The sequence below is a fragment of the Meles meles genome, chromosome 4 (assembly GCF_922984935.1).
Source record: "Meles meles chromosome 4, mMelMel3.1 paternal haplotype, whole genome shotgun sequence".
NCBI classification, from domain to species: domain Eukaryota; kingdom Metazoa; phylum Chordata; class Mammalia; order Carnivora; family Mustelidae; genus Meles; species Meles meles.
The window spans coordinates 38,867,493-38,881,158 of NC_060069.1; the positions used below are offsets into that span (position 1 = coordinate 38,867,493).

The 13,666-nt window shown below is 36.5% G+C and overlaps 1 protein-coding gene across 3 annotated transcripts in view; it reads right to left on the minus strand.

The window, feature by feature from the left end:
• The window catches only part of POLQ (DNA polymerase theta), a 158,364-nt gene that overhangs the window by 33,502 nt on the left and 111,196 nt on the right, over positions 1-13,666 (minus strand). For all 3 annotated transcript variants that reach the window (XM_046001419.1, XM_046001420.1, XM_046001421.1), the window contains 4 exons: positions 12,360-12,474; positions 11,626-11,747; positions 5,722-5,906; positions 3,339-3,450 (listed from right to left, as the gene is read on the minus strand). In XM_046001419.1, coding sequence (XP_045857375.1) covers positions 3,339-3,450; positions 5,722-5,906; positions 11,626-11,747; positions 12,360-12,474 — 534 coding nt within the window. The remainder of the gene's footprint in view (positions 1-3,338; positions 3,451-5,721; positions 5,907-11,625; positions 11,748-12,359; positions 12,475-13,666) is intronic.

The window sequence follows — 13,666 nt, forward strand, 5'->3', positions numbered from 1 at the left end:
TGCATAAAAATTGACTTATACTGTACGTTCTCATTTGAGTTCATTTTCTTTTCCTAAGTAGTATTCCATAGCAGAGATATACCAAAATTTGTTTATCCATGATCCTGTTCATAGACATTTGGTTGTTAGGAATAAAACTGCTATAACATTTACATACAGGTCTTTCTTTGTCTATGTTTTCATTTTTCTTGGACAGATGCGCAATAATAAAGTTGTAGGATCACATTATTGTTTCACTCTATATCAGAGAGTCATAGAATTTTCCAAAGTGGTTGTACCATTTTACAACTCAACCAGCAATGTAAAAGAAATACAGAGTTTTTTATTTTAGCCATTCCAGTGTTTTTGTAATGGTATCTCTTTGTGGTTTTAATTTGCTTTTCCCTGATGACTAATGATGATAACATTTGACGTGATCATTCATATACCTTCTTTTGTGAAGTGTCTGTTCACATCTTTTGACCTTTATTTTATTGTATTGTTTGCCTTCTCAGCATTGGGTTATAAGAGTGTTTTATATACTCTTGATGCAAGTTCATTAGACAACAGGAACTGCAAATATCTTCTCTTTTGTGGCTTGCCTTAGATTTGCTTAACAGTGTCTTTTACCAATGTTTATATTTTATGTTTAATTTGGTGTAATTATCACCAAAGAAATCTTTGCCTACCTCAATGCCACAAAGTTTTTTCTCCTATTTTCTTCTGGAAGATTTATAGTTTTAGCTTTTACTTTTAAATCTATGCTCCATATGAAGCTAACTTTGGAATATAGTATAATAGTTGAAGTTCATTTTTTTTTCCATACTTGTCTCCAGTTGTTCTATAACCAATTGTTGACATGACCATCTTTGCTCTATTGAGTTACGATGGTGACTGTTGAAAATAAAGCCACCATATACGTACAGGTCTATTTCTGAACCCTTTACTATGACCCATTTTTTCCTATGTCTACTCTTATGCCTACTTTGATTATAGTAGTTTTATGCTAAGTTTTGAACCCAGGGAGTGTTAGTACTCAACACAGTATTTCCCCCCCCAGAATTTTCCTAGTTATTCCAGGCCTTTTGAATTTCCATATAAATTTAAGATCAATTTGTCAAATTCGACACAAAAATCTAATGGACTATTAAATGGAATTAAATTGAATCTATAGGACAATTTATAGAAAACTGCCATCACAATAATATTGTACCTTCTAATAAATTAACATGGTAAACTTCACATTTATCTAAGTATCTTCAATTTCTTTTAGGATTGTTTTAGAGTTTTCAGTAAAGTCTTGCACATACTGTTGAATTTATCCCACATATTTCATGTATTTTGATGTTATCATAATGGTTTTATTTTTACTCCGTTCACTAATTGCTGGTATACAAAAATCCAGATGATTTTTACAAATTAACTTTATATGGGGATGGGGCACCTGGGTGGCTCAGTGGGCTAAGCGGCTGACTTTGGATCAGGTCATGATCTCAGGATCCTGGGATCCAACCCTGCATCAGGCTCTACACTCAGGAGGGAGTCTGCTTTTCCCTCTCCTTCTTCCACTCCCCGAACCCCTGCTTGTGCTCTCTCTCAAATAAATAAAATCTTTGAAACAAACAAACAAACAAAACCCTTGTACAGTGGGACATTTCTAAATTTAGTTATTTGTTCTAATAGTTGTTTCATAGAATTCAAATGATTTTCTATGTACAAGATCATGTCATATGTGAATAAAGTTTTCTTTGGGGACTGAGGTCAGGGCCGATTACAAAGGGTATGAAGTTGGGGACTGAAGTAACTTTCTGGGATGATATGGTCATGGTCTCATATCCAGGTTGTGGTGTAGGTTATAGGACTCTGTGCATTTGCCAAAACTTATACAAATATACATCTAAAAAGGGTAAATTTTACTGTTATGTAAATTGTACCTCAATAAATTGCCAAAAGACAAGATAATTTAAAACAATAATACTCAAACTGCTCTTGTTTTCACAGTTTCTGGTACATTTAATCCATGGTTTATTGCTTCTAATTGAAGCTATTTAAACCTAAAGCATAGCACAATTCCAAGATTTTATGGAATATTCACAATGACAAACTAGCGTATACATCAACTGGGTTTTTGTTTTTGTTTTTTGACATTTTGATCTGGTTGCTATTCATTTTTTTTCCTTCTTTAATTAATTAATTTATTTTTCCAGCGTAACAGTATTCACTGTTTTTGCACAACACCCAGTGCTCCATGCAATACGTGCCCTCCCTATTACCCACCACCTGGTTCCCCCAACCTCCCACCCCCGCCCCTTCAAAATCCTCAGGTTGTTTTTCAGAGTCCATAGTCTCTTATGGTTCGCCTCCCCTTCCAATTTCCCTCAACTTCCTTCTCCTCTCCATCTCCCAATGTCCTCCATGTCATTTGTTATGCTCCACAAATAAATGAAACCATATGATACTTGACTCTCTCTGCTTGAATTATTTCACTCAGCATAATCACTTCCAGTCCTGTCCATGTTGCTACGAAAGTTGGGTATTCATCCTTTCTTTTTTTTTTTTTTTAAATAAACATATAATGTATTTTTATCACTAGGGGTACAGGTCTGTGAATCACCAGGTTTACACACTTCACAGCACTCACGATAGCACATACCTTCTCCAATGTCCATAACCCCCTCCCCCTCTCCTAACCCCACCTCCCCCCAGCAACCCCCAGTTTGTTTTGTGAGATTAAGAGTCATTTATGGTTTGTCTCCCTCCCAATCCCATCTTGTTTCATTTATTCTTCTCCTATCCCCCTAACCCCCCATGTTGCATCTCCACGTCCTCATATCAGGGAGATCATATGATAGCTGTCTTTCTCCGATTGACTTATTTCACTAAGCATGATATGCTCTAGTTCCATCCACGTCGTCGTAAATGGCAAGATTTCATTTCTTTTGATGGCTGCATAGTATTCTATTGTGTAAATATACCACATCTTCTTTATCCATTCATCTGTTGATGGACATCTAGGTTCTTTCCATACATCATAGCCATTGTAGACATTGCTGCTATAAACATTCGGGTACACGTGCCCCTTCGGATCACTTTGTTTGTATCTTTAGGGTAAATACTCAACTGGGTTTTTTTTTAATCCCATTTTTGTTCCTATTTTTATGGAATTTTATTATTAGTAGTAAATTTATGATTATTAATAAATAATCATAAGGATGATGTTATTTAATTTACAATATCTGGTGAAAACTTCTCAGTAATGGAAATGTTAACAGAAAAATTTTTAGCACTATTTTTTCAATTAATATGGCAAGATAATTGACTAGTATCTAGAAGATAACTAATATTTAATGTTTCTTTACCTGTATATCTGGATTTGAAGGAATCAATATAGCAAGCAGCATCATTTTCTTTAATGCCCATCTGCTCTGCCAAAGATTTAGCACCCATTCCATAAATGATTCCATAGCAAATCTGAAAAGGAGTCATCACACTCAGTAAGTAAATTAAAGGTCATAACTACATAAGCTGCAAATATAAAAAGTTGATCAGGATTGAAATTTGGTAAGCTTTTTATTTCATAGTGTGTCAAAGAAATGATTAGATCTGCTTTGGGTAGGTTAAATTCATAGCACCTGATATCCAGTGAACATCTTTTCTCTTTTCTGCCTTTTAACAATACTTTGAGGCTGGGGGAGGAAGGAGAAGACCATGAATAAATATGAATGTGTGTGTGTTTTAAGAAACTAATCCTAGTGATTTAAAAGGGAAGATTTATTTCTGACTCTTTGTCATGTATCCAGTAGTCTTCAGAGCAGCTTTCTACTCCTATAATAGCAGATTAACTTCTGCTTAGAGAAGTGTCCAGGAGTGAGAAGCATTACAAAAATTCCTCTCCTGGCTCTTGCATAGGACAGAGCAGGAAGAGAAGGCTTCAGGGTTGGATAATAGGGAATACTTCATTGGAAATAAATATGCTTCCCACCTCACCACCTCCTGATATCCCACATCTGCAGAATTCAGTTGGGTTAAACAAATTCCTGAGGAAATTTTGGGAGTAATAGAAAAAGTTAAAATAGGTCAGTAGGAAACTGTAAATTTAATAATAAGTATTGTCTGGGTTTAAATCCTAGTTCCAGAATTTATAAGATTATCTTGCAGAAGCTATCTAAATTCTTGTACCTCGATTTCTTCATCCATGAGGATAGTAATACCTGCATCATGGAATTGTGAAATTACTAAATTATTACCTCTTAAGTGATCAGAAAGCTAGCATAAAGCAAGTTCATATAAATTTATTTCATTAAATATAATTTAATATATATATTATATATATAATATATATAATGAAATATAATTATTTCATTAAATATAATTTTAAAAGATAGCTTGTAAAAGATGATTATCAGAGTCCCAAGCTACTTTCAATGTGATAAAATAACTAGAAGTTTTTGTCCTTTCCCTGTCTTTTTTAATACATTGAGAAAGATTTTTTTCCTCCTTTTATCTTTTCCTTTTAGGTGTTTCTACATTTTATTTTACTGTGACTTTTTTTTTTTTTAAACTTGGGTAGTATATAGCACTGGCTGAGATCTCAGCCAGACCCAAGGAGTAGACGGTGCAGAGCATAAACACTATTAAGTCATGCAAGAACTTATGAAAAGGATGCAGATATCATCAGTGGATGAGTGTTTAGGTGATAAAGTCAGAATGTCTAAGTTCTGCCATTCTGAGCTCATCCTGGCTCCACCACTTATAGCTGTATGATCTTAAGCAAATTAATAACCTTTGATGCTTCCCTTTATGCCTATTTAAAATGGGAATAATAATTATACCTATTTCATGGGTTTATTATGAAGGTTAAGTATTGGAATATTACCTCTTTTATCCAGGGTTCGATTCTTGCTGAATACAGGAACCCAGAGATTATTAAACAGAGAGGGCAAAGCTGGTTTTCTAAAGAATGGAAGAAATGTGCTGGTGCTAAACAGGCAATGGTGAGAGGAAGGGTTTCATATGTAATGAGCCAGTGAAGACTTAAAGCTCTGAGTAACTAGAAGTATAAATGCAAAACTAACACAGCAGGATCTTAAAGGTGGGAGTGATGGTCTTTTGCCGCAGCCAGCAATCCTTTTTTCTCAAAAATGGCATCAGATTTCCCACAGGCCAAGTGGTGAAAGAAGTATCAGTGTCAATAGAGTTCAGAAAATGGTATAAATGTGGCCTTTGACTTTCTCTGTGCATGACAGCCATCCAGGAGTAGGAACTAAGATGGACCCACTTGAAAAGTCCAAGGATATAGTTTCACATGTGGATTAGCTAACCAATGACCTCAAAAAACAAAAAAGCTATCCGTTATTAATTATAATCCACAGTTCAGTGATTTTTTTCAATAAACATTTTAGAGAACACCTGTAAAAATAAAAAGATGAAAATGTTTACAGATGAGAAAGACATTTTTTAAAATCCACAAACATACACATAAATAACAACTACTACCACCACAATATCTACCACTAATGTGGATGGCTTTCTCATGTGAGGTAGCCTTAGACAAAGTCTATCTGATTCTTTCTACTGACTCTATGAAGAAGAGTATAACGATTACCATGAGACAAGCTCAGCTGAATATGGTTTGAAAAATCCACAGATGGAGAAATCATCATTCCTCAATTGCAAATGATCAAGGCATTTAAAAAATTTTTTTAAATCATTAAAATTCTTATATACGTAAAACATGTTCACCTGCTTTGCTTGTTGCCTCAGATCATCGCCAACAGACTCTGGCTCAATCATCTTCCACTCAGCCGCAATACTCCTGAAAACATCAGCTCCAGTGTTTAATACTTGAATGAGGCAACGATCGTGGGATAAATGAGCCAAGATCCTCAGTTCAAGTTGAGAGTAATCAGCAGCTAATATTAAGCCACCTGAAATATAAATGATTTTAGAAAAGCTGGTACAAAGATAAGTCCTCATTTTATACAGTTGAGCAGGATGACAAAAATTTAGTTCTAACTTAGAACCATAAGATTAGGGGAAGGGAGGGAAAACTGAAGGGGAGGAAATCAGAGAGGGAGACAAACCAGAAAAGACTCTGGACGCCATGAAACAAACAGGGTTCAGAAGGAGAGGGGTTGAGGGATGGGATAACTGGGTGATGGGTATTAAGGAGGGCACATATGGTGATGAGAGCTGGGTGTTATAAGCAACCAATGAATAATTGAACAGTACATCAAAAACTAATAATGTACTATATGTTGGCTAACTAAACATAAAAAAGACATTATGTGTCCAAAAGTTAAAATCTTGCTCTTAAAGTGATGCAATTTAGTTCTGTAACTTAGATAATTTTTTTCTGTTCAGCTTTCAAGTATATGTAATATGTGTAAAGCCACCCCTGACCTCTGTCCCTTAAACCACTATGCTAGTGCTTTCCTCAGTGTTTCTGCAGCATCTGACACATAATCTAAAATGGTCCTTTTGTGCCTCTCCCAAATAGCACAGAGCCATTAGGCATGGGATACTTAATTTTCTTTTGCATTCTATGCAAAACCTTGCACATAGTGTGCCTGGGTGGTTCAGTCAGTTAAGCGTCTGCTCTCAACTGAGGTCATGATTCCAGGATCCTGGGATCGAGCCCCGTGTCATGCTCCCTGACCAACGGGGAGCCTCTCCCTCTCCCTCTGCCTGCCGTTCTGCCTACTTGTGCTCTCTCTTCAAATAAATAAATAAAACATTAAAAAAAAAAAAACCCTTGCACAGTTCTGGTACTTCATAGCTCCTTAAATAGTTGTTGAATGAATGAATGAAGAAACTGGTTTGCAATGTGTGCACATTTTAAGTGGGCTGGAGAGAAACATGTGCTCTGCTTTGACAATAAAAACATTCAGTGGACTGTGGACACTGAGAAAAAAATTGAGGATTTTGGAGGGGAGGGGGGTGAGGGTTTGGGTGAGCCTGGTGGTGGGTGTTAATGAGGGCACGTTTGCATGGAGCACTGGGTGTGATGCATAAACATGAATCTTGGAACACTGAAAAAATAAAATAAAGTTTAAATTTTAAAAATTAAAAATTAGGATGGTGAAATCTTGCCATTTGCGACGACGTGGATGGAACTAGAGCGTATCATGCTTAGTGAAATAAGTCAATCGGAGAAAGACAACTATCATATGATCTCCCTGATATGAGGACATGGAGAAGCAACATGGGGGGGTAGGGGGATAGGAGAAGAATACATGAAACAAGATGGGATTGGGAGGGAGACAAACCATAAATGACTCTTAATCTCACAAAACAAACTGGGGGTTGCTGGGGGGAGGTGGGATTGGGAGAGGGGGAGGGGGCTATGGACATTGGGGAGGGGAGGCGAACCATAAGAGACTATGGACTCTGAAAAACAACCTGAGGGTTTTGAAGGGTCAGGGGTGGGAGGTTGGGGGAACAGGTGGTGGGTGATGGGGAGGGCACGTTTTGCATGGAGCACTGGGTGTTGTGCAAAAAGAATGAATACTGTTACGCTGAAAAAAAATAAATAAACAGTTATGTTTCCTGTTAAAAAAAAAAAAAAAAATTAAAAATTAAAAAAAGAAAAAAATGTTCAGTGGAAATAATCAAGGGGTTGATATGTGGAGAAGGGTTACTTAGAGGATTCAGAGAGCTTACCTATGTAATGGAAATGACTGGATTAGAGACACATGGCAAAAATAAAATTAAAAAGATTGTGACTAAGAAAAAAGGAGGGAAAATACGACTGATATCACCACACACTCATTGCCATATTATAAAGAAGGCATGCTACAAATAAAGAACAAGAGAAAATATAAAGAAGCAGTTCACAGAAACAATCAAAAGAACCTTAAACATACCAAAGACTGCGCAACTTCATTCATAATAAAAGAAATGCGAACTAAAACTATAGCAAGAAATAATTTTTCTCTACTTAAACTGCAAAAATCCAGAAATTGGGTGGCACATTCTGTGGCAAGGTAGAGAAAGAAACACTGTTATTGGGAACTAAATGGTTATTGCCCCCTATTACAATGCAATTCAACAATATCTATAAAAATTGATCAGGTTTACTCTGTGACTCAGCAAACGCACAGTTCGTTACACAGATGACCTGCACAGAGATTAAACTGGTTTACGTTCAAATTTATTCACGGATAATCAAAACTCTCCATTACAAAAACATTAAATGAAAAAAGGCACATAACAGTGTATCTGGAATCTTTATTTTTGTGTAAGAATAGGAGAAGAAAATACTACATATTCATATTTGCTTACATCTGCATAAAAAATACTTCAGGATATATAAGAAATTCATATAGAAGATCATCTAGAAGAGCTATAGACAATAGAATAGCTAGGACACAAAAGGAAGCAAACTTTTTAATACATACCTTTTATATATTTTGATTTTGAAACTATATGAATGAACAAACAATTTAAAAATATATAATATTTAAAACAAATGATCACAATTTTTATGGCCTTCCTGCCATAAATAAGAAAAAACTGACAAATCTGTTCTCAGATTTTAGAATAGACAGTGCAGGACTACAATGTCTAAGAAGCAGGGAGGAGATAGGGGACAAGGTGAGCCACGCAATAGTCTCAGTTTTCTGAAAGGAGGAATTTACCAGAATACATTGCAGTGAAGGAGAGATGAAACAAAGCACTATGGTCTGAGCTGAGGAAGCAGAGATTAGAGTTTGTGCCTACCGAGGAGGCTAGAATTTATGGTAATTTGACCAAATATTAAAGGAGCGAAAAGTTCAGGAAACCAGACAAAAAAAAAAAAATACTAAAGAAATAACTACTACCAAAGAAACAGCCACCATCACATAGTTGTCAGCTGAACAACTACTTGAACAACAACCTCTTGAACGTTGAGAGATGTTCAAGCTGTTACCAGATGGAGTAAACAGACCTTGTTAACACGTTGAGCACCAAGTAGAGACCTCAACAAGGTCACAGCTTACAATCAGGGCTAATCTAGCCCTAGAAAAAAAGCCACTTCAAACATTTGCTAACAAAGCTTTAAAAGTCACAAAATGATCAAGCTGAATGTGAAAGTAATTGTCTGCCAGGTTATTAATGAAGACTACAAAATCCCAAATCAATAATGTAGCAACCATAATGTCCAGCACACAATTTAAAAAAAATACTAGACATAAGAAGATCCAGGAAAATGTGACTCTGAGCAGGAGAATAATTAATCAATAGAAAAATGACTCCAAAATTAAGAGACTGTGGAATTTTAACTAGCTACCATAGATAATGTTCAGGAATTTAAAGAAACATGCATATATGATGTAATAAATAGTGAATTTCTATAAGGTAATAAAAACTAGACAAAAAATCAAATGAAAATTCTAAAGCTAAAAATACAATATCTGAAATGTAAAATTAACTAGAAGGATGTGACAGCAATTAGACACTGTAGAAGAGAAATCCATGAACATTTTAAGAGTCAATAGAAAATATACATTGTAGCACAGGATAAAAAAAAAAAAAAGGAGGGAGAAGAAAAAGAAAAAAGTTTCAGTGACCTGTGGGCAATACCAAGTGGTATTGCAAATGTATATTTGGAGCAACAAGAAGAAAGGAGAGAGGAGAGAGAAATGAACAAAAAATATTACAAGTGGGACATCTGGGTGGCTCAGTTGTTTAAGTGTCTAACTCTTGGTTTCAGCTAAGGTCATGATCTCATAGGTCATGGATCAAGTCCTGCATGGGGCTTTGTGCTCAGCAGGGGAGTCTACTTGATGATTCTCTCCCTCTGCCCCACCCCCATGCTTGCTCATGCCCTCTCTCTTTCTCTCTCTAAAATAAATAAATCTTTTAAAAAATTACAAGGTGGGGGGCGCCTGGGTGGCTCAGTGGATTTAAGCCTCTGCCTTTGGCTTGGGTCATGATCTCAGGATCCTGAGAGTTAATAAGTTAATAAGTTAGTTAATAAGACAATAGAGGAAATAAAAAGAACAATAAAAGTAGTCACTTAAAGCTTTAAAAAATAAAGAACAGATAGAATAAATAAAACACAACAAGACAGTAGAATTAAACCAATTGTATGCCAATGATTACTTTAGATGTCAATGGACTAAACACTACATTTAAATGACAGAAATTTTTGGATTTAATCCATATATGTTTAATTTCAGTGAACTTAAAAAAAATTTTTTAAAGCAGTATAAAATATTGTCATGTTAAATACAATTTTATTGTTTAGGTAAGAATAAATTGAGGAATGAACAGATAAACAAAATAAAATATATACATATAATCAAATATTATTCAGCCTTAAAAAGAACAGAAATTCTTTTTTTTTAACATTTTATTTATTTTTTTGACAGAAGGAGAGAGATATCACAAGTAGACAGAGAGGCAGGCGGGGGGGGGGGGGCGGGGAGGAGAAGCAGGCTCCACACTGAGCAGAGAGCCTGATGCAGGCCTCAATCCCACAAACCCTCAGATCATGACCTGAGCTGAAGGTAGAGGCTTAACCCACTGAGACACCCAGGCACCCAAAAAGAACAGAAATTCTGACAAATACTACAACATGGATGAATCTTGAAGGCATGATGCTAAGAGAAATAAACCAGACACAAAAAGACAAATACTGTATAATCCACTTATAGGAGATACCTCAAGTAGTCAAATTCACAGAGACAGAAAGTAGAATGGTAGCTGCGAGGGAATGGGGTCTGACAGTGTCGGGGGAGAGTTACTGTTCAATAGGTAGAGAGTTTCAGTTGTGGAAGATGAAAAGGTTCTGGGGATGGATGATGATAATGGATGCACAAACAACCATGATGGGTACTTAATGCCAAGAACTGAACACTTAAAAATGGTTACAATGATAGAGTGCTGATAGTTCACACTTAAAAAGCAAAATGGAAAATTACCAACCAGGTGACACTGTCATGAACCTAAATTCCTCCTTAGAATATTTTCTGACAGAAATAAAACCAATTCAAAGGGTTAACTGCACTCACCCAGACCAGCCAACTGGCAGAAGATAAAGGACTAAATTTGTATACAAATAGTAGGGATGATTTGGGAGTTAGATCCTGACTTCCAAATGTCTAATGACTAGAGTTTATTGAGTTCAACCTTTCATGAAAGTCCTGTGACTAGAGTACTAAAGAGGTCAGGCAAGAGAAGGGCAGCCTTGGGGGTTACCCCTGCAATAAGAAACAGTGGTGTAGAGAGGAGAGAAGCAAAATAGCAAAGCACATCAGAGAAACAAGAAAATTGTGCCCTTAGGATCAAGGGAGGACAGAAATTGAAGAAAGTGAGGGTTAATTAACAGTATAAATGCTGTACAGAAAAGTCTGTACAAGAGTCTGTCAAAGAATACAAGGATTAATGAAATCTGCTGGAATTTGCAAAAAAGTTTACAATCACCTTGGAAAACATGGTTTCAGTAGACTGTTGCTGACAAGCAAATACCACAGCAGATCATGAAGACAATGACTGACTGACAACTTGGCTACACGAAGGGAAAAACCGGCTATACCTAAGAGAGGAAAGATGGAGGGACCAATGCACATTTCTGAGTCTTATTCATAATGCAGGCTTTATCAGTGCTTTGAAAACCATTTCTATAGCAATGAGAAGCTCAAAAACCATCTACTACCTTACCTGGAAAAGGCACAAAAGCATGCCTCATGCTGACTGAAAATGGCATTCCTCTGTCTGGGGCCCTCTCCTCCATCTCTGCCTGGTATCCAGAGTTCAGGCCATGACTCTTTTTATCTCTTCCTCTGTCAGGCAAACAATATCAGTAGCTAGACATGAAGCAGTCTCAAATATATGAGAAAGGTCCCATTTTTCAGTGAAGTCAACAGTTTCATCTAGGAAACTTAAAAACCTTATCATTTGAAATTCACTTTAAAGCTTAACATAGATACTAGATTTTCTTTTTTAGCAAACATTCATGTAAACACGAAATAATGTATTTCTGTAACAGCTTTTGCCACAAACTGCTTCTGAAAAAATTACTAACATTTAGCTCAAATCAACAAATCTTTTTGGCCGTATCTAACATAAATTATCTATGCTTTTCCTTCCCATCATGTGAATTTAGGGAGGGCAGAAGGGGGAGAGGTTCTTGACATAGTTAAACTCTTCTCTGTAGCATTTGAGTTAGAAAAGCACATTGTGCTGATTATTTAATTAGTGGTCCAGGTTTTCAGTCTTTCACCATCAACTAGCTTCTTTACAGAGAGATGGGATTTTAAATGGATAGTACCTAGAAATGTGTATGCCCAAAACAGAAAATTAAACTAACTTCATTATTTTATCCACTAGCCTTGTTTTGAGCCTTTCATACTCACAAAAGTATATTTACACAAATACAGAGAAATAGCATCTACCTGTTCATGGGAAGTAGGGCTTGGGAAGGTGGGCTCTCTCCTACTAGTGTTGGCATTTTGATCTCAAAATCTCTTGGCACATTCTGAATATTTGGTTCTGTAAAGGTTATTCGTCCTAAAATCAACAGAGTGAAGACAGAAAATTGAGAGGTTTGAGGGGATCTGACATTTTCACAGTAATTACATTTCTGAATTATGCATTTTCACCACTGCTAAACTAAAATAAATTTATAATTAAATATTTTCCCTTATGTTCATGCATCTAACAATGATAAAATAAGTACAAGACCAATCCCAAAGTAAGTAAATATATGCATCAACTACAATAGAATGTTTTACATTAACCTAGCTCTCTAGAAAATAAACCCATGATAAGAAGTAATTTGATAGGTTGAACTAGTTCTGTGCTAAAATGAATACCAGCTGTCAGCACTATATAAATGTTAGCAGGGGTATTAATGAGTAAAGACTAATCAAATGGATCCTAGGAAAAATGACTGTCAGAACCTTCAAAACTCAGGAATGCACAAGACACAGAGAGAGGATGTGAAGCAAAAGAGCAGTTGACTGCTGGAAAGGGATAATCCGGGGCCCAAGAAGCCAGCTAATCTGTAGAAGATGGAGTAGTGAGAAGTAATGACTAGAACATCACTTGCCAGACATCACCTGGCCACCTTTCTTGATCACTATCCTCACTTAACAAGAGAACCAGTGGTAGACTGACAAAGCTAGAGACTAGAATCAAGAGATCAATAACTTTCTAGGAAAGAAAAAGCTGTATTTTTTTTTTAAATTTATTTTCAGCGTAACAGTGTTCATTGTTTTTGCACCACACTCAGTGCTCCATGCAGTACGTGCCCTCCCTATTACCCACCACCTGGTTCCTCAACCTCCCACCCCCCCCCACCCCTTCAAAACCCTCTGGTTGTTTTTCAGAGTCCATAGTCTCTCATGGTTCATCTCCCCTTCCAGTTTCCCTCAACTCCCTCTCCTCTCCATCTCCCCATGTCCACCGTGTTATTTGTTATGCTCCACAAATAAGTGGGACCATATGATACTTGACTCTCTCTGCTTGACTTATTTCACTCAGCATAATCTCTTCCAGTCCCGTCCATGTTGCTACAAAAGTTGGGTATTCATCCTTTCTGATGGAGGCATAATACTCCATTGTGTATATGTACCACATCTTCCTTATCCATTCGTCCGCTGAAGGGCATCTTGGTTCTTTCCACAGTTTGGCGACCATGGCCACTGCTGCTATAAACATTGGGGTACAGATGGCTCTTCTTTTCACTACATCTGTATCT